General features: G+C 51.6%; 6 protein-coding genes across 11 annotated transcripts in view; 4 read left to right on the forward strand and 2 right to left on the reverse strand.

The window, feature by feature from the left end:
* Nucleotides 1-2,465, forward strand: part of abraxas1 (abraxas 1, BRCA1 A complex subunit) — a 21,370-nt gene extending 18,905 nt beyond the window's left edge. Inside the window, exons 4-10 of the mRNA XM_058056155.1 lie at nt 563-599; nt 729-795; nt 857-1,053; nt 1,116-1,238; nt 1,555-1,639; nt 1,706-1,817; nt 1,900-2,465. Coding sequence (XP_057912138.1) covers nt 563-599; nt 729-795; nt 857-1,053; nt 1,116-1,238; nt 1,555-1,639; nt 1,706-1,817; nt 1,900-2,177 — 899 coding nt within the window. The 3' untranslated portion in view covers nt 2,178-2,465. The remainder of the gene's footprint in view (nt 1-562; nt 600-728; nt 796-856; nt 1,054-1,115; nt 1,239-1,554; nt 1,640-1,705; nt 1,818-1,899) is intronic.
* On the reverse strand, nt 2,158-3,429 carry mrps18c (mitochondrial ribosomal protein S18C). The gene is made up of 6 exons (XM_058056158.1): nt 3,270-3,429; nt 3,133-3,173; nt 2,954-3,037; nt 2,487-2,544; nt 2,367-2,426; nt 2,158-2,283 (listed from the first exon to the last, which is right to left on the reverse strand). Exons 1-6 carry the CDS (start codon nt 3,340-3,342, stop codon nt 2,207-2,209), a joined length of 393 nt encoding a protein of 130 aa, XP_057912141.1. The 5' UTR covers nt 3,343-3,429; the 3' UTR covers nt 2,158-2,206.
* helq (helicase, POLQ like) lies at nt 3,361-9,492 on the forward strand. Of its 4 annotated transcripts, none has more exons than XM_058056146.1 (19): nt 3,362-3,614; nt 3,749-3,852; nt 4,372-4,906; nt 4,972-5,150; nt 5,236-5,439; nt 5,501-5,573; nt 5,635-5,732; nt 5,797-5,895; nt 5,950-6,095; nt 6,159-6,398; nt 6,470-6,611; nt 6,679-6,783; nt 8,063-8,258; nt 8,323-8,480; nt 8,548-8,646; nt 8,708-8,881; nt 8,958-9,071; nt 9,139-9,273; nt 9,341-9,492. In XM_058056146.1, exons 2-19 carry the CDS (start codon nt 3,829-3,831, stop codon nt 9,431-9,433), a joined length of 2,814 nt encoding a protein of 937 aa, XP_057912129.1. In that variant the 5' UTR covers nt 3,362-3,614; nt 3,749-3,828; the 3' UTR covers nt 9,434-9,492. The 4 variants fall into 4 exon arrangements, with proteins under 4 accessions (XP_057912131.1, XP_057912129.1, XP_057912130.1 ...); XM_058056147.1 differs by having other exon boundaries at nt 3,752-3,852; XM_058056148.1 differs by lacking the exon at nt 3,749-3,852 and having other exon boundaries at nt 3,361-3,614.
* A 245-nt stretch (nt 9,493-9,737) lies between these two features.
* Nucleotides 9,738-16,463, forward strand: hpse (heparanase). Of its 2 annotated transcripts, XM_058056151.1 has the most exons (12): nt 9,738-9,994; nt 10,061-10,173; nt 11,490-11,633; nt 11,708-11,881; nt 12,294-12,465; nt 12,523-12,570; nt 12,636-12,733; nt 12,804-12,906; nt 12,976-13,090; nt 13,153-13,271; nt 13,332-13,478; nt 13,557-16,463. In XM_058056151.1, the coding sequence occupies exons 1-12, from the start codon at nt 9,798-9,800 to the stop codon at nt 13,753-13,755; spliced, it is 1,629 nt and encodes a 542-aa protein (XP_057912134.1). In that variant the 5' UTR covers nt 9,738-9,797; the 3' UTR covers nt 13,756-16,463. The 2 variants fall into 2 exon arrangements, with proteins under 2 accessions (XP_057912134.1, XP_057912133.1); XM_058056150.1 differs by lacking the exon at nt 12,976-13,090 and having other exon boundaries at nt 12,636-12,906.
* LOC131106768 (myosin light chain 5-like) lies at nt 14,435-16,842 on the reverse strand. Of its 2 annotated transcripts, XM_058056157.1 has the most exons (7): nt 16,247-16,842; nt 15,268-15,375; nt 15,126-15,201; nt 14,953-15,057; nt 14,821-14,899; nt 14,703-14,751; nt 14,435-14,633 (listed from the first exon to the last, which is right to left on the reverse strand). In XM_058056157.1, the coding sequence occupies exons 1-7, from the start codon at nt 16,247-16,249 to the stop codon at nt 14,532-14,534; spliced, it is 522 nt and encodes a 173-aa protein (XP_057912140.1). In that variant the 5' UTR covers nt 16,250-16,842; the 3' UTR covers nt 14,435-14,531. The 2 variants fall into 2 exon arrangements, with proteins under 2 accessions (XP_057912140.1, XP_057912139.1); XM_058056156.1 differs by lacking the exon at nt 16,247-16,842 and having other exon boundaries at nt 15,268-15,390.
* LOC131106763 (serine/threonine-protein phosphatase 2B catalytic subunit beta isoform-like) lies at nt 16,638-21,896 on the forward strand. The gene is made up of 14 exons (XM_058056152.1): nt 16,638-17,113; nt 17,207-17,404; nt 17,474-17,598; nt 17,673-17,784; nt 17,849-17,994; nt 18,069-18,208; nt 20,383-20,460; nt 20,550-20,644; nt 20,701-20,826; nt 20,888-20,965; nt 21,039-21,123; nt 21,281-21,378; nt 21,489-21,515; nt 21,586-21,896. Exons 1-14 carry the CDS (start codon nt 17,068-17,070, stop codon nt 21,747-21,749), a joined length of 1,518 nt encoding a protein of 505 aa, XP_057912135.1. The 5' UTR covers nt 16,638-17,067; the 3' UTR covers nt 21,750-21,896.
* The last annotated feature ends 2 nt before the right edge of the window (nt 21,897-21,898 follow it).

Below are 21,898 nucleotides of genomic sequence, written 5' to 3' on the forward strand. Positions count from 1 at the left end.
GGACTCTAATCATGTAAAAAAAATTATTTGGAAAGTCATGAACAGGTTTTCTATGCTCACAATATGAAAACATGTATGTACATGCATTCATATTTCATTGACGTACCATGGTGGATTGTGGAACCAATGACATGTACTGTGTATGTACACTTAGTGTACTTCTGTTCTTTCACTCATAATATAGCCCCCTCCCCTTCCTACATTACCAGCACTCAGCCTGGTAAGTGTGCATGATTGCACACTTAGCCGCTACTGACAGTGTACTGCATTTAACCTACTTATCAGTGTAAACACACTTAACATGGAGTGGAAGTATGCATCTCTGCACTGCACTAAAAAACTAAGTACACATACGTCTGCACTAAAACACCAAGTGTATACATACACTAGGTGTTTACAATATTAAGTGTACAATATCAAATGAACACAAGTATGTACTTTAAATGCACTTAAAGACAAAGTGACACTGTGAAAAAGATGTGTGCACTGAAAGATGTAAGTGCACTAATTGAGGCAGTGTGTGCTACTTGACCTTTGACCTGTGTGTGATGTGTCATTGTAGGCATCCATAAGCACCTCTGCTTTGACACACTCAACATGTAAGTACACATGACCGCACCATCCTAAGTATCCTAAGTGCACATGACCGCACCATCCGAAGTATCCTAAGTACACATGATGACATGTTGTCACCCGCATCACATGACCCTGTGTGTGTGTGTGTGCAGGCTGTATGACAACGTGGGGGGTGTGAAGATGCGTGCGGTCCAGAAGGTGTTGGGCTCCACCAAGCAGGTGCGTGTGTGGGGGGCGTGGTGTGATGGTGAGGCGTTCACGTAAGGCATGTGGCCAGCAGGAGAGTGTGATTGGCTGGTACCGTCAGCGTAGGAACTCGGAGCAGCGCATGACAATGCGAGAGAAAGCGGTGCATGAGAACCTGAGGAGGGCGCTGTCCAGGTCTCACATGATCTTTGTGCTGCTGACGCCCGGCATGCCCACGTGTACGGGCTCGACCCATCGCACCGACTACTCCGCCTTCCTCCCCAGTGGCAGGTGCGTGTGATTGGTCGCTGCTGATCTCTGTGCGCTGACGTGACGATGTCGCTGCTGTGAAGGCACGTGGCCGGCCTCCCCCTCGTGGTGGACAACATGGCCTCACTGGACCAGCTGCCGTACTGGGTGGCGTCCACGCCCTGCTCCTATGCGCCAGCGTACCAGCGGGCCGTCTGCCAGCACAGGTGACGCATGCACTGCACACTCGTGGCAGGAAGTGGAATTGGTAGAACAGGAAGTGGAATGCTACTTGCCTTCAATACTGCAAATACTTTAACTAAGGAATACTTCATCTTCTACTCAGGAGATAAGGACTATAACATAGAACATGTCAGTCATCTACGATTGGGGAACTCTGCATATTAGCAGTGCTCTTCCACTTCCCGCTATTCTACTTCAACTTCCTGCTATTCCATTTCCTGCGTGCCAAGTGATGGCGTTGGGGTTAGGAGCGTGCACGAAACAGCAAGCACATGACACCCGACATGTTTCCTGTTCAAGTTCCAAGTTCTTTGCTCCTGACGGACACCTGAGAGACGTGGACGCCGTCAACGCCATGAACGAGTCTTTGCAGGCCGAGCTTCAGGTGAGGTGCACGCTGGCCCACCTGTCACTTCCTCCTTGCGCTCACACTTGTTTGTTGGCCTGCCAGAGAGCGTGCAGTGTGGTGGCGGACAGTGAGCGTGCGGTCCAGGCTCTGCTAGTTGATGTCTGCGCCCTCAGGAACAAGTTAGCCAACAGGAAGTTGTCGGCAGCGAGCAAAGGTAAAAAAAACAACAACCCCAAAAGGTATTTGGGCAGCGTGACAATCACGCTGGTGATATTTTGCTTTTTTCCCGTGGCCAGCTGACGGAGCGCCTCCCGTGAAGGCGAACCTTGGCCTCCAGCTGGCCATCAGAGCGCTGCTCTTTAGCTCAGCGCTCTACACCTCACACACATTGACACTGGACGCCTTTCCCGTGGCCGACGCTTCCGGGCAAGAAAAGCTCCGCCCTCTGCGGCCAACCGCAGCTCAGAAAAGGACATCAGGACCAATGACAGAGCGTGAGAGGAAGCGGCGTAAGAGAGATGTGATATCGCCACAAAAAATGAAGAAAGACGCAGTCAGCAGTCAGACGTTTTAATAGCCAATGAGCGAAGGGGGGAGACGGGGCTAATCCGGCTGTTTGATGCTGCAGATGTTTGGATCTCTCATCAACTGTGGATGTTTGTGCGTCACCGACATGAAACCTACAAACACAGTAAAGCAGCCCATGTGACCTGATGCAGTAGCTGCTTGCGGCCGCAGACAATGTCCACCGGAGGCACCTTACCCATAGCGTGAGCCTTCTTGATGGCTTTGGAGATGGCTTTTTGTTTTGGCCCACAAAGTCCTGACAAAAGACGACACTGTACTTAATAAAGTCACTTGACTGACACCTTTTGCGTCTCACCTGTCATGTGTCGCCCATAAATCCTTCCCGTGTGCGGTGAGATGAACTGAGATAGAAGCTGTGGAGGGGAGAGCACACATCAGCTGGCCTGCCGTGCTAAATGCTCCTAAATGCAGGCTAACCCGCACGTACAGTCAAACACGTGCACGGGCTGCGCTGCATGGATGAGCACTGCCCCACGTGGGTACCCCAACTTTCACGCCAGTACTTGCCAGCTGACCACCCGGAAGAAGACAACAAACACACTGGCTCCGCCCCCCTTTGTTAGCACTACGTAAAGGTAGAGCGGAAGCAAGCGTGTTGCTACTGGATTCTGTTACAGGTCACACTCATCCTCTGAAAGTGACAGTAATCAAGTAGTGCAATGGAAAAGGTTGTTTTTTGGCTTTGGGTTTCATTTCATTCTTGTATTTTTTATACGTACATCACAGTCTGGCCACCTGAACAACATTTATTGTGAAACGCACCTGAATGTTCTTGAAGTCCACGGTGACGTTGCAGAGGACACAACCTTTATCTGGCGCCTTGTAAGGGTTAGCCATCTTTACCAGCTAGCAAACAAAGCACTGTGTTACTTTATTGTCTCACTGGGGTTGTACAACGAGTAGGCTTTGTTGTGTGTCAAATAAGGGAATTCAATACTCACCCCATCGTGGTTTTGTATATTAGCGGAAACACTCGCTTGACCTACGTTAGCATTAGCACCATTAGCATTACATAAAACATTGAAAAACACACGCTCGATATGTACAAAAAACATAATTAGAATAATTATATGTTCACCTGCAGATTTGCTCGCGTGCCTGAGTTGTGAAAACATAAATAACATACGCTGTGTCCGCTGCAAAGGTTGCATGATGACCAGCTGGCGGACCGGAAGTTGCACACATGAATGTATGTCCGGGTAGATAGCCGTGGCCGAGAAGCTGTTGGTTCCGACATGCGAAAGCTAACAAGCTAGGGACAACATTTGGCGGCACATTAGTACAATGCTCTAAGTTATTTTAGTGCACATTAAACAGTGAGTAGCTTAAACGCGATATTAAATAATGTCTATTTTTAATTAATACTATTTTTTATGAATTATGAGTCATCTACAGAAGAACAGCTTGGCAAGTTTCAAACCAGGTTGGGATTATTAATATTATTTCTTTGTTCGCCGAGACTTCAGTGCTGCTGAAGACGATGGGTCGTTAACAAACTGAGAAGACAAAGTAGTCATGATGAAGTGTGCTCTTTAGCTCATCGGCTTTATTTGTTAGCAGCGTCAGCCTGCTTGATTGGTAGCATGGGCCACCCAGGCACACAATGAAAGGAGGAAGTCCTCTTGGTCATCGCCGTCATGGATCACGAGCAACGTGTGGAGGTTAGCCAGAATATCCATCCTATTTATACAGGACAGATGATTGTTTGATGATTATATAGCATGTTGGTCTTCTTGCTAACTACAAGCAACAGCGCCTCTGCTGGTTGAAGCCGAATAGTGCACGCCATTTGGACTCATTTGGATGAGTTGATCTGTTGTTAGTGATGGATTGCCATGATCATGCCTAACGTGTATTCAATGTTCATTCATTCATTCATTTTCTACCGCTTATCCTCACGAGGGTCGCAGGGGTGCTGGAGCCTATCCCAGGTGTCTTTGGGGGAGAGGCGGGGTACACCCTGGACTGGTCGCCAGCCAACCACAGGGCACATATAGACAAACAAGCATTCCCACCCACATTCATACCTATGGAGAACATGTTTTTGGGATGGGGGAGGAAACCGGAGTACCCGGAGAAAAGCCACCCCACACACAGGGAGAACAGCTCCACACGTAATGTACTATGCATATAAGCAGTATAATGACAAGATGGCTGTCTTGTTGGTGTCTTCTTGGCAGCACTTCAGCGACAGCGAGGACTTATTCGGGGACTATGACAGTCTTCTGGAGGACACGTCCCTGCTGGCCAAACTGGAGCAAGTGGAGCGTGACGAAAGTGACAAGATGGCGGCTGTGCCACCCGCAAAGGACAAGGACCTCCTCACTGACTCCATCTTGGACGCTGTTGACGAGGATTCCCTCCAGGAGTTTTTGCCGTCCAGCCAGCAGGAGTTTGTCCAACAACAAGCCAAGAGGAGCAAAGTACAGGGCGGCCATGCTAGTAGCATTTTGCAGAGAGGAGGGCCAGAGTACGGGAAGAGGAGGAGTGTGAGCGAGCGCCTGAAGAGGACCATGCAGTGCAACGCCGCCACGGCCTCCAGCCTTTCCCGCTCTTTGGCGCTGAAGGAAGCGGTGCTTAGCGATGAGATCAGCGATGCCGTGCAGGCCATGGAGGTTGTCTCCGCCCACACCACTGATCTGGGACCTTTTTTTGGACTCCCCAGCAAAGTCAAAACACTCCTCTCCGAACTGAGGGGAATCAGCAGCCTCTATGGTGACTCCGCCTCCTTTCCGGTCACATGGCATGGTACATGGCAATAATGGCGTGTGTGTTGTCAGCGTGGCAGGAGACGTGCTTGAGGTTGGAGTGCGTGCAGCAGAGGAGGAACCTGATCTACACGCTTCCCACCAGCGGAGGCAAGACGCTGGTGGCGGAGCTCCTCATCCTCAGAGAGGTGGTGTGCAGGAAGAAGGACTGCATGTTCATCCTGCCTTACGTCTCTCTGGTCCAAGAGAAGGTGATGCCTCCGTGCTGATTGGCTGACACACAGGAACAGGAAGTAGGAAAGCTGTAAGCCTGGCTAACTTCCTGATGCGCCGCAGGTCCGCGGTCTGGCCGCCTTTGGTCTGGAGCTGGACTTTCTGGTGGAGGAGTACGCCGGCAGTAAGGGCAAGTTCCCGCCTGTCAAGAGGAGAGGAGGTCAAAGGTCCCTCTACATCGCAACCATCGAGAAGGCTCACAGTCTGGTCAACTCGCTCGTGGAAAGCGGCCGCCTGGATGATGTGGGCCTGCTGGTGGTGGATGAGGTATGAGGACGTGCATGACACCTGGCTGCCACGCCCACGCCAACGCTCATTTGTCATGCAGCTTCACATGCTGGGAGATGGCAGCAGAGGAGCGCTCCTGGAGATCACCCTGGCTAAAGTCTCCTACCTCAGCAGTAAGTGTCGGCGCTCGCAGTCGTCCAAGCCAGGAAGCTCTCTAGTTGACTGTCTTTGCAGGCCACACCCAGATCATCGGCATGAGCGCCACCTTGGGGAACATCGGCGACCTGCAAACTTTTCTCAACGCTGAAAACTACAATAACGACTTCAGACCTGTGAGTCCTCCTTTGGCGTGCTGCCTTTAATGCGTGCTGCCTTTGACGTGTGCAACGTGTCCAGGTCCAGCTGAGGGAGTATGTGAAAGTGGGAGATGGTATCTATGAGGTGGAACCCAAAGAGGATGATTGCTTCCGGTTGCGTCGTCGTGTGGAGGTCAAGGTAAGTGTGTAGTTGTTGTGTTTGTCAGACGTGTGGTTAGTTATGCGTGTCCAGTACTCCAGTGCCATGCAGAAGGTGGACCCAGACCACATCGTGGCCCTGGTGACGGAGGTGATCCCACGCCATTCCTGCCTGATCTTCTGTCCCACCAAGAAGAACTGTGAGAACGTCGCCGTCATGATCTGCAAGTACCTGAGAGAGTAAGTGAAGTCAGATTCATCCATGCGTCTTCCTGCTGCGCCTCACCTGCACCGCATCCACAGGGACTTCCTCCGACAGCGGCAGGCCGAGAAGGAGGCGCTGCTACAAGAGCTGAAAGACGGTGGGAACGGTTCCGTCTGTCCAGTTCTGAGGAGGACGGTTCCGTACGGCGTGGCGTACCATCACAGCGGACTGACCGGCGAGGAGAGGAAGCTAGTGGAGAACGCCTACTCCGACGGCATCCTTTGCCTGCTCGCATGCACCTCCACTTTGGCGGCCGGAATCAACCTGCCGGCCCGCAGGTGAGCCACGTTTCCACGGTACCACGGGGGAAAAAGGGTCACGTGATGGTGATGGTGCTGTTGCGTGTCAGGGTGATCCTGCGCTCGCCGTACGTGGCGGGGGACCTGATGAAGACCAGTCAGTACAAGCAGATGGCGGGACGCGCCGGCCGAGCGGGTCTGGACAACGAGGGCGAGAGCATCCTCATCGTGCAGGACAAGGAGCGCTTGAAGGTGACCTTTGCTCATCCTTGCTTGCTGTCAGGGGGTGGTGGGCTCACACGTGGTCTTGATGTTCCAGGCCAAGGCCTTGGTGTGTGCCCCCATGGAGAAATGTTACAGCTGCCTGCTGGACAACGACGGAAAAAGTCTCCTCAATCTCATCCTGTCACTCGTGGGCCTAAAGGTAACATCTGTGTGTGTGTGTGTGTGTGTTGTTTCCCAATATGTGCTGATGCCATACCAGTTATGGCTGGAAAAGAGAAAAAAAGAGCAGGAGCACCTCCATTTATACACTCGGCTGGACCAAGTCGACTTAGATATGTCACGTATTGTTTGCATCTCCATTCTCCCATTTTCATAGCCACATTAAACTCACCACGGTGGGGTACTGGCTCCCAGCTGAAGCAGAGTCAACAAAGGCTTGTGGAGATACATGCTGGACCTGCTGCCGTAGAAACAGTAGCCATGCCTAAATATTGTGTTGCTGCTGGATGTTCACATATCCCAGGTCATGCTGGAACTTTCTTTTCTTGTCCAAAAGAGGAAGCTGGAAGACAGCAATCAATGAAGAAGAAACATGTTCAATTGAGAAGCTGATTTCAAAGAATGATTGGATAGGATAGGATAGGATAATGAATTCCAGAGACCTGGAATCTGAGTTTAGAAGGCCACCAATCTTCATCTTGTGTCTTAAGGTTGAGTTGATGATGAATGGATGGGCTGTGCTTATGACGAACAGTTGACAGACGTGTAAAGAATATCACGTCATCGCTCCTTGACCAACCTCAGGAGGAGTTTAGAGGCCATGCTATGGACACGACTTTCCAAGGATGAAGTTTGCTGGTTCCTGGTGCTGCACCAACGACGTGGTGACCATCAGCTGAGTACTAAGAACGTCACGAAAGAAGCGACCCTGATGAATGAGCCAATCCTTCCATGAGAGTGATTGAAAGAAGCGGCAAGTCGAGAGCCACGGCTACCCTGACCGGCTCATGTTGTGGAGTCGTTGTGACCAATCACAGTGGAGTGGGCGGGTGTTTTGTAATGTAAGATGGAGAAAGCTTTGTGTGTAAGCTACCTAACAGGAGGCCACACCTCCGTACAAAGACCCACACTGAGCAGCACATGTCCCCTTTACGGGCCCTAAAGTGTCTTCATGGTCTGGTACTTTTCTATGCTGTCACCGTCGCAGGCCCCGCCCCCCACAGTCAACTTATGGCAGTGGAAAGAAAAGCTTCTTGTGAAGGTGCTCCTCCATAGCAGTCATGAAGAACAGAACGGTGTCTCGTTCATTCATCACTGCTTCCTCTTAGAAAGGTGCTTCTCTACTGTAAGCACCCGTACAGCGCCATGTTTGTTTACCCAATGCCACGTCCTCACGTGAGCGTTAGCCGGAAACGCCATCTTCCGACACATTGCATACTTCAGCCAAGGGTGATCCATCATGTGTGGTTGCATCGCAGGTGAGCACGTCCGTGGAAAAGCTGCATGACTTCCTGCGAGGGACGCTGCTGTTTGTCCAACAGGAGCAGTTGTGCAGACAGTCCAGCCTGAACGCCGTCCTCCATCAGGGTGTCCAGCTCCTTGAGGTCAAAGGTCTCCTCCACACGCAAGGCGACGTCTTGCACGTAACGCGTTTGGGGAGGGCCACCTTTAAAGGTAACCTTGCTAGAAGGCTAGCTCAGCGGGACAGCTTGTGGGCTTCATCGCCGCGTCTCCGCAGGTTCCGTGGACCTGAGCCACAGCCAGGTTCTCTACCAGGACCTGAGCACCGGTCTGGAAGGTCTGCTCCTCAGCAGCTACCTGCACCTGCTCTACTTGGTCACACCCTACGACATGGCGCTGCAGTGCACGCCCGACTGGATGACCTTCTACGCTCAGGTCAGCACACCGCCGTCTTGTCCGCCGTCTTGTGGTACGCGTACGATGAAGATGGCGCCCCTTTCAGATGGCGTTGTTGTCGGCCGCTGAACAGAGCATGTGCGCGCTCATCGGCGTTCCTGAGAGTCTGGTGGCCAGGAAAGCTGCAGGCCAGGCGCTGAAAAAGGTAACATGACGCGCCTGTATGGCGAGCGAGCGGGCGGGGACTAACGCGTGTGTGAGTTCAGAGTGCCAACATGGCGCCGGTGAAGCGCATGTACCTGGCGATGGTGCTGATGGCGCTGCTGAAGGAGAACAACCTGTGGGCCGTGGCGCAAAAGTTCCAGCTGAGTCGCGGCTTCGTCCAATCGCTGCTCACTTCCGCTGCTGCCTTCTGCTCGTGTGTCTTCCACTTCACTCAGGTTGGACACACACACACACACGCACACACACACACACACACACCGTTCTTTCTCCATGTGCACGTGTTTATTTTAGGAGCTGGATGAGATGTGGCCCTTCTGGTCCTTGTTGGAGGCACTAACCCGTCGTCTGAGCTACTGCGTGAAGGCGGAGCTTATCCCTCTGATGGAGGTGGCGGGAGTCATGGAGGTCAGAACCGTGGCCACATGCCACAGTGCCACCTTTCACATCTTTCATTGTGTGTGTGTGTGTGTAGCCACGCGCCAGGCAGCTGCACGCCGCCGGCTACAAGACGCTAACCCACCTGGCCAACGCCGACCCCGCCCTCCTGGTCAGGACCATCTCCCACTTGAACAGGAAGCAAGCCAATCAGATGGTAGCCTCGGCCAAAGTGGGTATGGCCCCGTGCGGGACTTTTTCCACCCGAGGGCGGAGTCTAACCACCATGTTTGTTGCAGATGCTGCTCAACGAGAAGGCTGCGGCGCTGCAACAGGAAGTGGACGAGCTCCTCACGGCACCAGCTGACCTGCCGCCGCCTCCTGCTGACTGAGACTTGACCTGTCATCATGGCAACCCCCCCCCCCCATTCCATTCCTACCCAATAAACACTTTGATTGTCAAACGTGTATGTAGAGTTAATACATAAATATGATCCATGCCTATCAATAACGTGTATGGAGATCAATGTCTGACATAACGTAGATACTGTATATCAATAACGTACATATGTGATAAATATATGTATATACACACAGAGAGAGAGAGAGATGACACGTGCAGGTAGAAATGACGAATGAATAAATGGGACAGAAAGGAGGGGTATTTGCTGAGTGACGTCAGCGGGACGACCAATGGGCGTGGCTACCGTTTGAAGACTTGCCAACACAGGAAGAAGACACAACAACACAACAAAAATGCCGAAAGCGAACATGGCGGGCGTCGAGAATTCTCTGCTGGTTTTGGCGCTCGGTGTGCTGTGCGTACTCACGAGCCAGGCCAGCACCACCGGGCCACGTGTGCGAGAGGTCGCTCACCGCGTGGACCGCCGCTTCGTGTCGGTCACCATCGACGCCAGCCTCGCGCAGGACGAGCGCTTCATGTACCTGCTCAGGTGAGGCGACCTCCCATCTCCCGCTCCGCGGTCACATGATGACGACCACCTTGTTGGCCCCGACAGCTCTCGTAAAGTTCGCGCTCTGGCGAAAGCCTTGGCGCCCGCCTACCTGAGGTTCGGAGGAACCCGTCAGGACTTCATGGAGTTCAACCCTCAGCGCGACCTCGCCTTGGCCGGTCAGAACCTTTATCGCCTCAAGTAGGCGTGGTTTACCTTCTCCTCTTTCATGTACGCCAGTGGTTCCCAAACTTTGTACCCCTTCAGACCCCCCCCCCCCCCCCCCATCTGAAATACAACAATACATACAAGCATCAATCAAGTCTCATTTTGGGGTGAATCTCCATCACAGTGCCACATTGTCACGGCTGTCCCGTGTGGGGACGAATTGGATCACCAATAGGAATGACAAAACTTTATTTACAAAGTCATCATTCAGACTCCTTGTTGGGTGATATGACGCACACTAAGCAAGGAACAACTTGCCGCTCAACTTGTCTCCTTCCTGCTGCCGCTCCTCCGCTGTGAGGCGTTCAGGCGCCCTTCTTCACACACTCTTCAGTGTTAGGCGTTTTTCATGTTTATTCACGTTCGCCCAATGGCTGTTGGCATAGCCTACTTTGGGAACCACTGGTGTATGCACCCTACATAGTACTACGTAGTACTTATATACTACCCTACATAGTACTTATATACTACCCTGCATAGTACCCAACATAGTACTTATATACTACCCTGCATAGTACCCGACATAGTACTTATATACGACCCTACATAGTACTTGGAAACTACCCTGCATAGTACCCGACAGTACTTATATACTACCCTGCATAGTACCCGACATAGTACTTATATACCACCCTACATAGTACTTATACATATACTACCCTTTGTGGTACTTATATACTACCCTACATGGTACTTGTATACTACCCTGCATGGTACTTATATCTACCCAACATGGTACTTATATCTACCCAACATGGTACTTATATCTACCCTACATGGTACATATATACTACCCTACATGGTACTTATATACTACCCTACATGGTACATATATACTACCCTACATGGTACATACGTATATACTACCCTACATGGTACTGATATACTACCCTACATGGTACATATATACTACCCTACATGGTACTTATATCTACCCTACATAGTACTTATATCTACCCTACATGGTACTTATATCTACCCTACATGGTACTTATATCTACCCTGCATAGTACTTATATACTACCCTGCATGGTATTTATATACTACCCTGCATGGTATTTATATACTACCCTGCATAGTACTTATATACTACCCTACATAGTACTTATATACTACCCTAATGTGTGTACATGTACATATAGTGTATGTAGTACGCATACGTGTACATGAAGAGTATGTACAGTAGTAGTAGTACAGTGTGCGTGTACATGTGTACACACACACATGTCCATGTCCACCAAGAGAGCTAAGTGACGGTCCAATGCAGCTCGTCAGGCACGTGGTCCTCAAGGCGACTGGGCGGAGCTTCCTGAGTGGTGTGAAGAGCATTTGAAGAGGCAGTGGCGGGAAGAAGAAAAGCTGCTGGCCAGACAAGACGCGAGCGGGAAGTTCCCTCAGATCAAGTTCACAGGTACGTCAGCACGGTCCCCACGGCCACCACTTCCTGTCCAAGCGCCGTCCGCCTTGCTTGATGGTGTCTTGCAGAGGTGACGCTGGACCTGCTGCACGCCTTCGCCAACAGCTCCGGCTTGGATCTCATCTTTGGACTCAACGCGCTGCTCAGGAACGCCGACAACACGTGGAACAGCAGCAACGCTCGCTCGCTGCTGCGCTACTGCGAGGCCAAGCGCTACCGTGTGTCCTGGGAGCTCGGCAACGGTAAGCCTTCCACGTTCTCCTTTCTTCTCTGATGTAGTCCAGCATCCCAAAGTACATCCCCGGACCAGAATTATGGATGGCTTGTTGGAGTCCCGAAGCAGCTGGCAGGTACCAGCAGACCAAGCGGCACGCCGCTTTGGCGGTAGTCGAGGCAAAAACGTGGGTGTGGGCGGAGTTCAGTGAGGCCGTAGAACCCATTTTTGGCTGGGCCTGGAAGAGGTTCTAGCAAACCATTGGACGCCTCGGAAAGGGGTGTAGTGGGGATTTGAACCCAGGGCTTTTGCTTCGTAGTCCAGAACGTAAACCACTACACAGGCTTCCCAGGCTTATGTCGCCTGGGAAACACGATTTATGATAACAACCGTTTATTTGGTGCATGTGCACGACTTGCTAGCAAACATTTGACCTTCAGAACCAAACAGCTTTGAGAAGAAGGCGGGGATCCGCGTGGACGGCTTCCAGCTGGGTCAGGACTTCAGTTGTCTCAGAGAGATGATGTCCCAGTCGCCGTGGCACCGCCACGCCGGACTGTATGGACCCGACGTGGGTCAACCTCGCCGCCGCACCACTGACTTGTTGGATGGGTGAGTGGACTCCCTGACGAGTCACCTTCCCATGTTTGACGGACTGGTGTTCTTCAGGTTCCTGAGGAGCGGATCGAATGCTGTGGACGCGTGCACCTGGCACCAGTGAGTGTGGTGGTGTGGGGTCACATGACACATGGCGGACACAAAGATGATGTTTTTCTTGGTAGTTACTACGTCAACGGCAGAGACACGTCGCTGGATGACTTCCTGGACCCAAAGATTCTGGACTCTTTGACACTGCAGACCAAAGTCATCATGAAGGCCAGTTGCTATGTTTGTCATGTGTGTGTGTCGCCTGGCGTGTTGACACGCCGTCTTCCTGTGTGCACAGGAAGTGAGGCACGTGTCTCCAGGGAAGCCGGTGTGGCTGGGAGAGACGAGTTCCGCCTACGGGGGCGGGGCGGAGGGCCTCTCGGACACATTTGCAGCAGGCTTCATGTGAGTGACATGCATGATTGCATTAGCGTGATTGTGTTAGCCCTCATGAAGACGTCACGGGCTACTCAGGTGGTTGGACAAATTAGGACTGGCAGCCAAACTGGGTGTGGCCGTGGTGATGAGGCAGGTCTTGGTGGGTTCCGGAACGTACCACCTACTGGATGAAAACCTGGATCCTCTTCCTGTGAGTGACCCGCCCACTGACCTTTAACCTCCACCTTTGAGCATGTGTGGTGTCCTTTATAGGACTACTGGCTGACGCTCCTGCACAAGTCTGTGGTTGGACGTGGCATCCTGAGCGCCGACATCTTCACCAAGTCAAGCAGACGTGTGCGCCTCTACCTGCATTGCGCCGCCATCCGCAGGTATGCGACCTTTCACCTCACCTGTCCCACGGTGCTTCACACAGGAAGTGTTCTTCAAAGGTACGCCAGAGGCGCACTCACACTCCTCGCCATGAACCTCGGCAAGATGCCGGCCAAGGTTGCCGTCCCAACGTGGCTGGCAACGAGCGCCGTGGACGCCTTTGTGCTTCAGTCGGAGCGAGAAGGCAAAGACGGCCTCCTGTCCAGGTGAGCCTGCGAAGACTCGGAAATCTTCTTTGGTGGTTTTTCTTGGTCAGCTAACGAGGCTCTCGTGTGGTCGTGAAGGTCCGTGATGCTGAATGGCAACCTTCTCAAGTTGGCAGAGGGCGGAACCCTCCCGCCTCTCAGAGGCGATCGGCTGCCAGCTGCAGAACACCTTCAACTTCCTGCTTTCTCTCTTGCCTTCTTCGTCTTCACGGACGCGCAACACCAGGCCTGCACCTCGCGACTGCAACCTCGTCTTGGTGCTCAGGTGACCTCCTAGACTGGCTGTCAAACATGTCTCTGTTTTTCATTCTCTGTTCTGCCTAGCAACAAGGACTCGTTATTTGATATGGCTTATTCTGCCTAGCAACAAGGACTCATTATTTTATATGGCTTATTCTGCCTGGCAACAAGAGAGAGAGACTTCTATATGGCTTATTCTGCCTGGCAACAAGAGAGAGACTTTTATATGGCTTATTCTGCCTGGCAACAAGAGAGAGAGACTTTTATATGGCTTATTCTGCCTGGCAACAAGGACTCGTTGTTTGATATAGCTTATTCTGCCTAGCAACAAGGACTCATTATTTTATATGGCTTATTCTGCCTGGCAACAAGGACTCGTTATTTGATATGGCTTATTCTGCCTAGCAACAAAGACTCATTATTTTATATGGCTTATTCTGCCTGGCAACAAGAGAGAGAGACTTCTATATGGCTTATTCTGCCTGGCAACAAGGACTCATTATTTTATATGGCTTATTCTGCCTAGCAACAAGGACTTGTTATTTGATATGGCTTATTCTGCCTAGCAACAAGGACTCATTATTTTATATGGCTTATTCTGCCTGGCAACAAGAGAGAGAGACTTTTATATGGCTTAATCTGCCTGGCAACAAGAGAGAGAGACTTTTATATGGCTTATTCTGCCTGGCAACAAGAGAGAGAGACTTTTATATGGCTTATTCTGCCTGGCAACAATGAGACTTTATTGTTTGGCAACAACAGAGAGACTTTGGATGGTCTATTCTTCCTAGCAACAAGAGGGAGAGGCCATCTTCACTCTTCCCGCTCTTCGCCATGAGTGATGATGTAACACAAAGACTTGTAGTCCAAGTTTCCCGATGAGTCGATGTTGGACGACTGGAACATCTGCTTGACCTGAACACAACAAGCCACTGACTGAGACGCCAGTGGAGACCAGTGATCACCACAAGTCATAGCAGTTACCTCCTCCTCTGTGAACTTGTCAGCTTGTGTTGTGAGTAATTGATGTAAACTGGAAGAAAAAGATGGACAGGAGTCAAAGGTGCACATGGTGAAACGTCAACAGGAAGCGAGCGCTCACTGGTCTTTGTGGATGAAACCTTTGGCGTCGGTGTCGAACATCTTGAAGGCGTTGAGGATGGTGTCTTCCGGGTCGGTGCCTAGCAGAACAAAGGTCATTGCCATGGAAACAGCGGCGGGCTTCCTCTCTCACCGTGAAGCTTTCCTCCAAACAGAGTGAGGAACATGGTGAAGTTGATGGGACCGCTAGCTTCTCTCAGCATCTCCTCCACTTCCTGGTCCTTCACGTTGGCTTTGCCTGAGCAACACACGCTAACCTTAGCACTGACTGCTAACACGCTAACGTGCTGGCGTGCTGGCACACACCCAGAGAGGCGTACGTGTCCTTCAGGTCCTCCTTATCGATGAAGCCATCTCGGTTCTGGTCCATGAGGGTGAAAGCCTGATGGAGACAAAACGTGTGTGAGGACGGGACTGGGACCAGGCCAGAAGGTCAAGGTCACCTTACTTCTTTGAACTCCTGGATCTGCGTCTGCTCAAACATGGAGAACACGTTGGACGACGCTCGCTGGGCCCGTTTGGCTCCGCCTTCTTTCTTCTTGGTCTTTCTGCTGGCCTGAAAGGATGACATGATGCTGACTGACCTCTCTCTCTCACACGCATGCACACATACGCACACAGCCGCCATGTTGTCCAAAGCGCCACTGGGAATATATGGATATTTCTGTTAAGCATACGGATGGATTTGATGCTGGGGTGTCATGTTTCAAGATGGCCGCCGAGTGCTAGCTAGTTAGGGTGTTTTTAGTGCAGAATAGGGCTTTATTCCTACTTCCTTATGTTTTTTGGTGCCATAGCGCTCCCTTACGCTAATGTGCAGTTATGGATGTTCATCTTAGCTTGCCGCTCCACTGTTTACCCTGGGGGGCAGCTGTTAGCTTCGAACGCCCCTTCGCTACGCCGAGGGACCAGACATCCCTGCGGAGGTGCGGAGGAGGAGAGGCCGCATAGCGGGAATAGCGGAAGGGAAGAGGGTATCCCTTATCCACCATGGTTAGCGGGAATAGCGGGAGGGAAGACGCTATCCCGTATCCACCACGGTTAGCGTCTTGGTCTTGGGGAACGTGGGATGGAAGCGCCGACCCGACTGCAGACTAGCGTGACTGCAGCATTAGATTCAACTTATACAATATAATATACAAAATACAATATACTCTTATTTCAGCATTCTTTACATTTCAATAAAATGTTGCACTCAAAATTGGCTTTGACTTGTCTAAAGTGTCTTTATGTAAAAAATAGGGGTATGTAAGTATATGGCATATGGATTCAACCTACAAAGTATGTCAGGATATGAGTGTTGGTCCATATGAGGAATAATACCAGAAGAACAATAAACCTAAGTATTTGATTGAAGGATGGCCCCTCTTGGGCAGCACTGCTGCAACAACCCGGCAACATATTAAAAATGAAGAAGAAGAACGTACCATGTCTTCAGATGTCTTCACGGGGGTGTGAGGATGCGCCCCCCCCACTCAATCCTGCAGCTTTTATATAGAGCAGCTGCCAGCGTGCACATGTCATGTGATGATAAGTCGTGTCAGTGGGGACGTCTCTGTCCTCACAAAATGTCCGTAAATGGACCTGACCCAAAAGAACCATCACTTCTCTGGAGGCTTCCAAGTCACCTTTGACCCCTCACCTAACGTGACACTCACAAGCAGACCATGGAGGCGGCGCTCGCTCCGGAAACTTAGTCTAAACCACGCCCCTTTACAAATGGTGTCGGCTGCTGGCGGAAGTGAGAAAAGACACGGCAGCCATGTTGGAAGAGGACTTCATTACCCACAAGACCTCGCCGCAGCCCCGTTGGAGGAAATCCGCTTTGGCGTGGATTATTGTAATCCGACAGAAGGACGACACATCGGATCAGGACGCGGCAGCCGAGCTCATCGGTGCGGAAAAACGAACGCGACTAAATGGATCAGGGCGGGAAAGAAACTTGACTAAATGGATCAGAGCGGGAAAGCTGCTCAAGGCGCCCCGCTGAGCCAGCAGCACTACTTTGCCAGGAGAAAGTAAAAGACTACATTTGGCCGTGCCCCCCTGTGCACCTGACCCCCCCTGTCACGCTCCAGTCCGCTCAGCTCGATTCTCCAAGGGCTCCAACTAGTCCGAGGCGCGCGGACACACCGCTAGCTAGCTACATAACTAGCTACATAGCTAGCTAGGGCGGCTAGCTCGTCCAGGTCGCTACATAGCTAGCTTGGCATCGACTTGATTGTTTTGGTGTACGAGTGGAGACGAGATGTCCACTAAAGAGAAAGTCTCCACCACTGAACGGCCCATCAAGGGTGAGTCATGTTTAATTGAATTAAAACGAGCAAAGCTGCTGAGAAGAAGATAAACTCCTTAACGCTATTGACGTGTCACGTGTGTACGAGCAGCCGTGCCCCACCCTCCCGGGGACCGTCTGACGGTAGCCGACTTGTACGTGGACGGCAGGCCGTGCGTGGAGGTTCTCAAGGCTCACCTGGTGAAGGAGGGGCGTTTGGCGGAAGAGGCGGCGTTACGCGTCATTAACGACGGCGCCGCCATCCTTCGCCAGGAGAAATGCATGCTGGAAGTGGAAGCACCTGTCACAGGTACGACTACGCTTGGGTCCACAGATGGCATCGTGCATGCACTCAACAGGAAGGTGTGTGTGTGTGCAGTGTGTGGCGACGTGCACGGCCAGTTCTTTGACCTGATGAAGCTTTTCGAGGTGGGCGGAGCTCCCAGCAGCACCCGCTACCTGTTTCTGGGCGACTACGTGGACCGAGGCTACTTCAGCATCGAGGTGAGGTCCTGCTCGCACTTCCTGTCACATGGCCACTGGGGGGCGGAGACATCAACATTGGCCTATCCCGGCAGTGTGTCCTCTTCCTGTGGGCTCTGAAGATCAACCACCCCGACACGCTCTTCCTGCTGCGAGGAAACCACGAGTGTCGCCACCTCACAGAGTACTTCACCTTCAAGCAGGAGTGTGAGTCGACCTTCACACGCGTGTGCATGTGGCTGTCCTTCACTCTCCGTGTGTGTGTGTGCAGGTAAAATCAAGTACTCCGAGGGTGTGTACGATGCCTGCATGGAGGCGTTTGACTGCCTCCCGCTGGCCGCACTCCTCAACCATCAGTTCCTGTGCCTGCATGGCGGCCTGAGTCCTGAGGTCACATGTCTGGATGACATCCGCAAGGTTTTTCCTCATTTCTGCTGCCATTTCTGCTTCCCTTTTCGCCCGGCTGACAAGGTGTGTGTGTGTGTGTGTAGTTGGAGCGCTTTAAGGAGCCACCAGCGTTCGGGCCCATGTGTGACCTGCTTTGGTCAGACCCAGCCGAGGACTACGGCTCAGAGAAGAACCAGGACCATTTCAGTCACAACACCGTCAGGGGATGCTCCTACTTCTACAGGTACCGCCCACTGGCTGGGACTTCACACACACACACACACACACACACACACAGGGTGGGACCTAAGGAGGGTTACAGTTAACTTAATTACTGTCAGCATTGACAGAAATGTTATTGTAGGCGGCCATTTTCATCTATTTATTACTCTTCTTCCTACTTCTTATTGCGCCTCATCTTTGTCCGCTAACCACGCCTCCATTTCTCAACCAATTCAAACAAATCCAACATCGAAGTGTTCAGTTCACTCAGGATAAGTATTCCACCCATTCAGATTTCCCACATTTAGTGTAGTTTCATGTTTTCCTGTGAAAATGTTCCCAGTAGATCCAAGAATATTCAATTTAAATGGCGCCCTCTCTGGTGAAAAGTCACATCCGTAAATGCTGTATTACGGCATCAGTGGCCAGTTTACATGCAGTCAAATGACCCTAACTGCCATAACCAGAATATTAGCAATAACCTTGGTGCGCATGGCCATGTAAACACCAATAACCCTTTTGAAAAACCTCCATTTCATCCCTGGACTCCCTTTCTAACCGGAATATTGGCTCATGTATACGCCTATCGGGAATATTCTTATTATTATATTTTGTGTTCTGTGCATGAACTATGACAGGAAAAGGTAGAGACCTGGTTGGCATGGTGCAGAGGAGGAAGGTAGACATACTGTGTGTCCAGGAGACCAGGTGGAAATGTAGCAAGGCTAGAGGTTCAGGACCAGGGTTCAACTTCTATCATGGTGGAGATAGAAGAGAAATTGAGTACGGGTAGTTGCTTCAGAAGGTCCTGGGGGGATAGGGTGATGAGTCTGAAGATGGAAATTGAAGGTGTGCTGTTCAATGTTGTTCGTGGGCATGCCCCACAAGTAGGATGGGAGTCGGAGGAACAAGAGAAAGCCATGTTGTTTGGTCTAGAGACAGGAAGCAGAACCGGAGGTAGCAGAGATGAGGATGCTGAGGTTCTCTTTGGGCGTGACCAGGATGGATAGGATCAGGAAGGAGTACATCAGAGGGACATGTTAGATGTTAGAGGCCTTGGAGATAAAGTCCTTTAGGCCAGACTGACATGGTTGGGACATGTCCAGAAGAGAGATAGTCAATATATCGGCAGAAGGATATATCTTCATGCCACCCCCTCATGAAGATGGCAAAGCTACAATGTTAATAAGTAGGTTGCACCATTGCACCATGTGACCTTGCCTCCGATGCTAAACGTATTTAGCACACGTCGAACTTCCCAGCCGCCAACATAAACTAAACAATCATCAGTAAACCCAATCGGAAAGCACCAAGCCCACACTTGGTCCGCTCCAAATGTCCCCAACGTCCCACAAATAAGGCATGGCATCGCTAAGCATGAGGTGAAAGCTGCACCTCCACTCAGGAACATGTCCTCGGCCAAGGGCGATCTCGTCTAACAGGTTGCTAGTTAGTGTCTTACTAGGTGGCCTAAATGCCAGCTCACAGGATCCCAGGCTGGGGTGTCGCGTCTCTCTTTTTCCACCCCCTTCTTAATACACGTCCACAAGGGGCGGTCCTTCTCGCCCTCATGACCATAACTGCTGTTATATGTACAAGTTGTAAAGTAGGCACGTCATCTGACGCTAAAGTCTCCCGATGGAGCGACGTTCCTCTTGTCACCGCCACCCGCCCACTAACTGGGGCCATGGTTACATTCATTGGTGGCTGACGTTTGGAACATTCCCACATTGACTCCTTTGATATTTTCTAGGCCCGGTGGTTAGCACGTAGGCCACACAGTCAGGAGATGGGCAGACCTGGGTTAGAACCCCCCCTCGGCCATCTCTGGGTGGAGTTTGCATGTTCTCCCCGTGCGTGGGCGGCTTTTCTCCGGGTACTCCGGTTCCCTCCCCCATCCCAAAAACATGCTAGCTTGATTGGCCACTCCAAATTGTCCATAGGTATGAATGTGGGTGGGAATGGTTGTTTGTCTATATGTGCCCTGTGATTGGCTGGCGACCAGTCCAGGGTGTACCCCCACATAGAAAATGAATGAATGGCTGATCCCAACAAGCAGTCGTTTCCAAAGGAACAAAAGAACATGACCAGGGGTGCTTTAATCTCATACCTGTGTGTAAACTTTGGTGGGGACGGGACCTCTGCCCCTGCTGGCCAATGAGGTTGAAGCAGCTAAATCAAATGTTTGTTTTTCAGCTACACGGCCGTCTGTGACTTCCTGATGAACAACAACCTGCTGTCAATCATACGAGCGCACGAGGCCCAGGATGCAGGGTGTGGTGGCTGATGATGATGATGATGATGATGATGATGATGATGATGATGAAGAGGGGTGTGTATAAGTGTGTGTGTGTGTGTACCAGGTATCGCATGTACAGGAAGAGTCAGACGACAGGTTTCCCATCTCTCATCACCATCTTCTCTGCACCAAACTATTTGGACGTGTACAACAACAAAGGTAATTGCCATGGCAACACGATGATGATGATGATGATGACGAGCGTGCCTCCTCAGCGGCCGTGTTGAAGTACGAGAACAACGTGATGAACATTCGCCAGTTCAACTGCTCGCCGCATCCTTATTGGCTGCCCAACTTCATGGACGTCTTCACGTGGTCGCTTCCCTTCGTGGGCGAGAAAGGTAACGCCCACCACACACCACAGCCAAGGCCCCATCCCGACACCTATCCTTGTTTCCATAGTGACGGAGATGCTGGTCAATGTGCTGAACATCTGCTCTGATGACGAGCTCATGTCTGAGGGCGACGACACCTGCGAAGGTGACCTCTTCACCCCGTCACCTTTACCTGCCCTAAGCCACACCTGTAAGACCACGCCCACTTCCTGTTGTAGGTGGCGCGCCCGCCGTCAGAAAGGAAGTCATCCGAAATAAGATCCGCGCCATCGGGAAGATGGCCAGAGTCTTCTCTGTGCTAAGGTGAGCACGCACAGACTACTACTACTACCAGTAGTAGTCTACTACTAGTAGTCTAGTCTACTACTAGTAGTCTAGTCTAGTACTAGTCTACTACTAGTAGTCTAGTCTAGTACTAGTAGTCTAGTACTACCAGACTCTGGACTGTTTTTCCGTGCAGGGAGGAGAACGAGAGCGTGCTGCAGCTGAAGGGGCTAACGCCCACCGGCACGTTGCCGCTAGGTGTGCTGTCAGGAGGACGGCGCACGCTGCAGAGCGGTGAGTGTTACGCCGACACCATGCTAAAGTGCTGCTAGAGTGGGCGGGGCTTGTCACAGTGATTGATGTGATCCTCTATCATCACATGCTTTGCTGCCCGCCGCCGACAGCCACCGTGGAGGCAGAGGAAGCGCAAGGTAAGCCATGTTACGTTATGCCTTGCCACGCTAGCGCCGAAGCTGACACAGCTCCTTGTGTGTCTGGCAGCTGTGGAAGACTTCAAGCCGCCGCATAGGATCCAAAGCTTCGAGGAGGCCCGAGGACTGGACCGCATCAACGAAAGGATGCCGCCTCGTCGAGACGCCGTGCAGCAGCAGCAGCGGGCATCGCCACCCCTCGATGGTGACATGAACGCCGCCGGCCGCGTCTAGGCCCACCCCCTACCCCTATCGACCGAGCAGCCGGCCGGCCACTGATCAGCAACATGGACGCCTCTCCTCTCACACTTCCTTTTCTACCGCAGCTGATGCTGGGGGCGGGGCTTACACGGCTTCAGCAATAAAGACAACAAACCTCAATC

Source organism: Doryrhamphus excisus, chromosome 19, assembly GCF_030265055.1.
Source record: "Doryrhamphus excisus isolate RoL2022-K1 chromosome 19, RoL_Dexc_1.0, whole genome shotgun sequence".
Taxonomy (NCBI): domain Eukaryota; kingdom Metazoa; phylum Chordata; class Actinopteri; order Syngnathiformes; family Syngnathidae; genus Doryrhamphus; species Doryrhamphus excisus.

Coding starts and splice junctions, on each gene's coding strand:
- mrps18c (XM_058056158.1), bottom strand. CDS start 3,342: ATGCAACCTTTGCAGCGGACACAGCGTATGTTATTTATGTTTTCACAA. Junction 2,545..2,953: donor TGGACTTCAAGAACATTCAG/GTGCGTTTCACA, acceptor TCCCCTCCACAG/CTTCTATCTCAGTTCATCTC. Junction 2,427..2,486: donor TTATGGGCGACACATGACAG/GTGAGACGCAAA, acceptor GTCTTTTGTCAG/GACTTTGTGGGCCAAAACAA.
- helq (XM_058056146.1), top strand. CDS start 3,829: ATGGATCACGAGCAACGTGTGGAG. Junction 5,733..5,796: donor ACAATAACGACTTCAGACCT/GTGAGTCCTCCT, acceptor CAACGTGTCCAG/GTCCAGCTGAGGGAGTATGT. Junction 9,072..9,138: donor AGGTGGCGGGAGTCATGGAG/GTCAGAACCGTG, acceptor GTGTGTGTGTAG/CCACGCGCCAGGCAGCTGCA.
- hpse (XM_058056151.1), top strand. CDS start 9,798: ATGCCGAAAGCGAACATGGCGGGCGTCGAGAATTCTCTGCTGGTTTTG. Junction 10,174..11,489: donor GCGCGACCTCGCCTTGGCCG/GTCAGAACCTTT, acceptor GGTCCAATGCAG/CTCGTCAGGCACGTGGTCCT. Junction 11,634..11,707: donor CCCTCAGATCAAGTTCACAG/GTACGTCAGCAC, acceptor GGTGTCTTGCAG/AGGTGACGCTGGACCTGCTG.
- LOC131106768 (XM_058056156.1), bottom strand. CDS start 15,390: ATGTCATCCTTTCAGGCCAGCAGAAAGACCAAGAAGAAAGAAGGCGGA. Junction 15,058..15,125: donor GGACACGTACGCCTCTCTGG/GTGTGTGCCAGC, acceptor TGTGTTGCTCAG/GCAAAGCCAACGTGAAGGAC. Junction 14,752..14,820: donor GGTTTCATCCACAAAGACCA/GTGAGCGCTCGC, acceptor TTTTTCTTCCAG/TTTACATCAATTACTCACAA.
- LOC131106763 (XM_058056152.1), top strand. CDS start 17,068: ATGTCCACTAAAGAGAAAGTCTCCACCACTGAACGGCCCATCAAGG. Junction 17,405..17,473: donor AGTGGAAGCACCTGTCACAG/GTACGACTACGC, acceptor GTGTGTGTGCAG/TGTGTGGCGACGTGCACGGC. Junction 20,645..20,700: donor GGACGTGTACAACAACAAAG/GTAATTGCCATG, acceptor GTGCCTCCTCAG/CGGCCGTGTTGAAGTACGAG.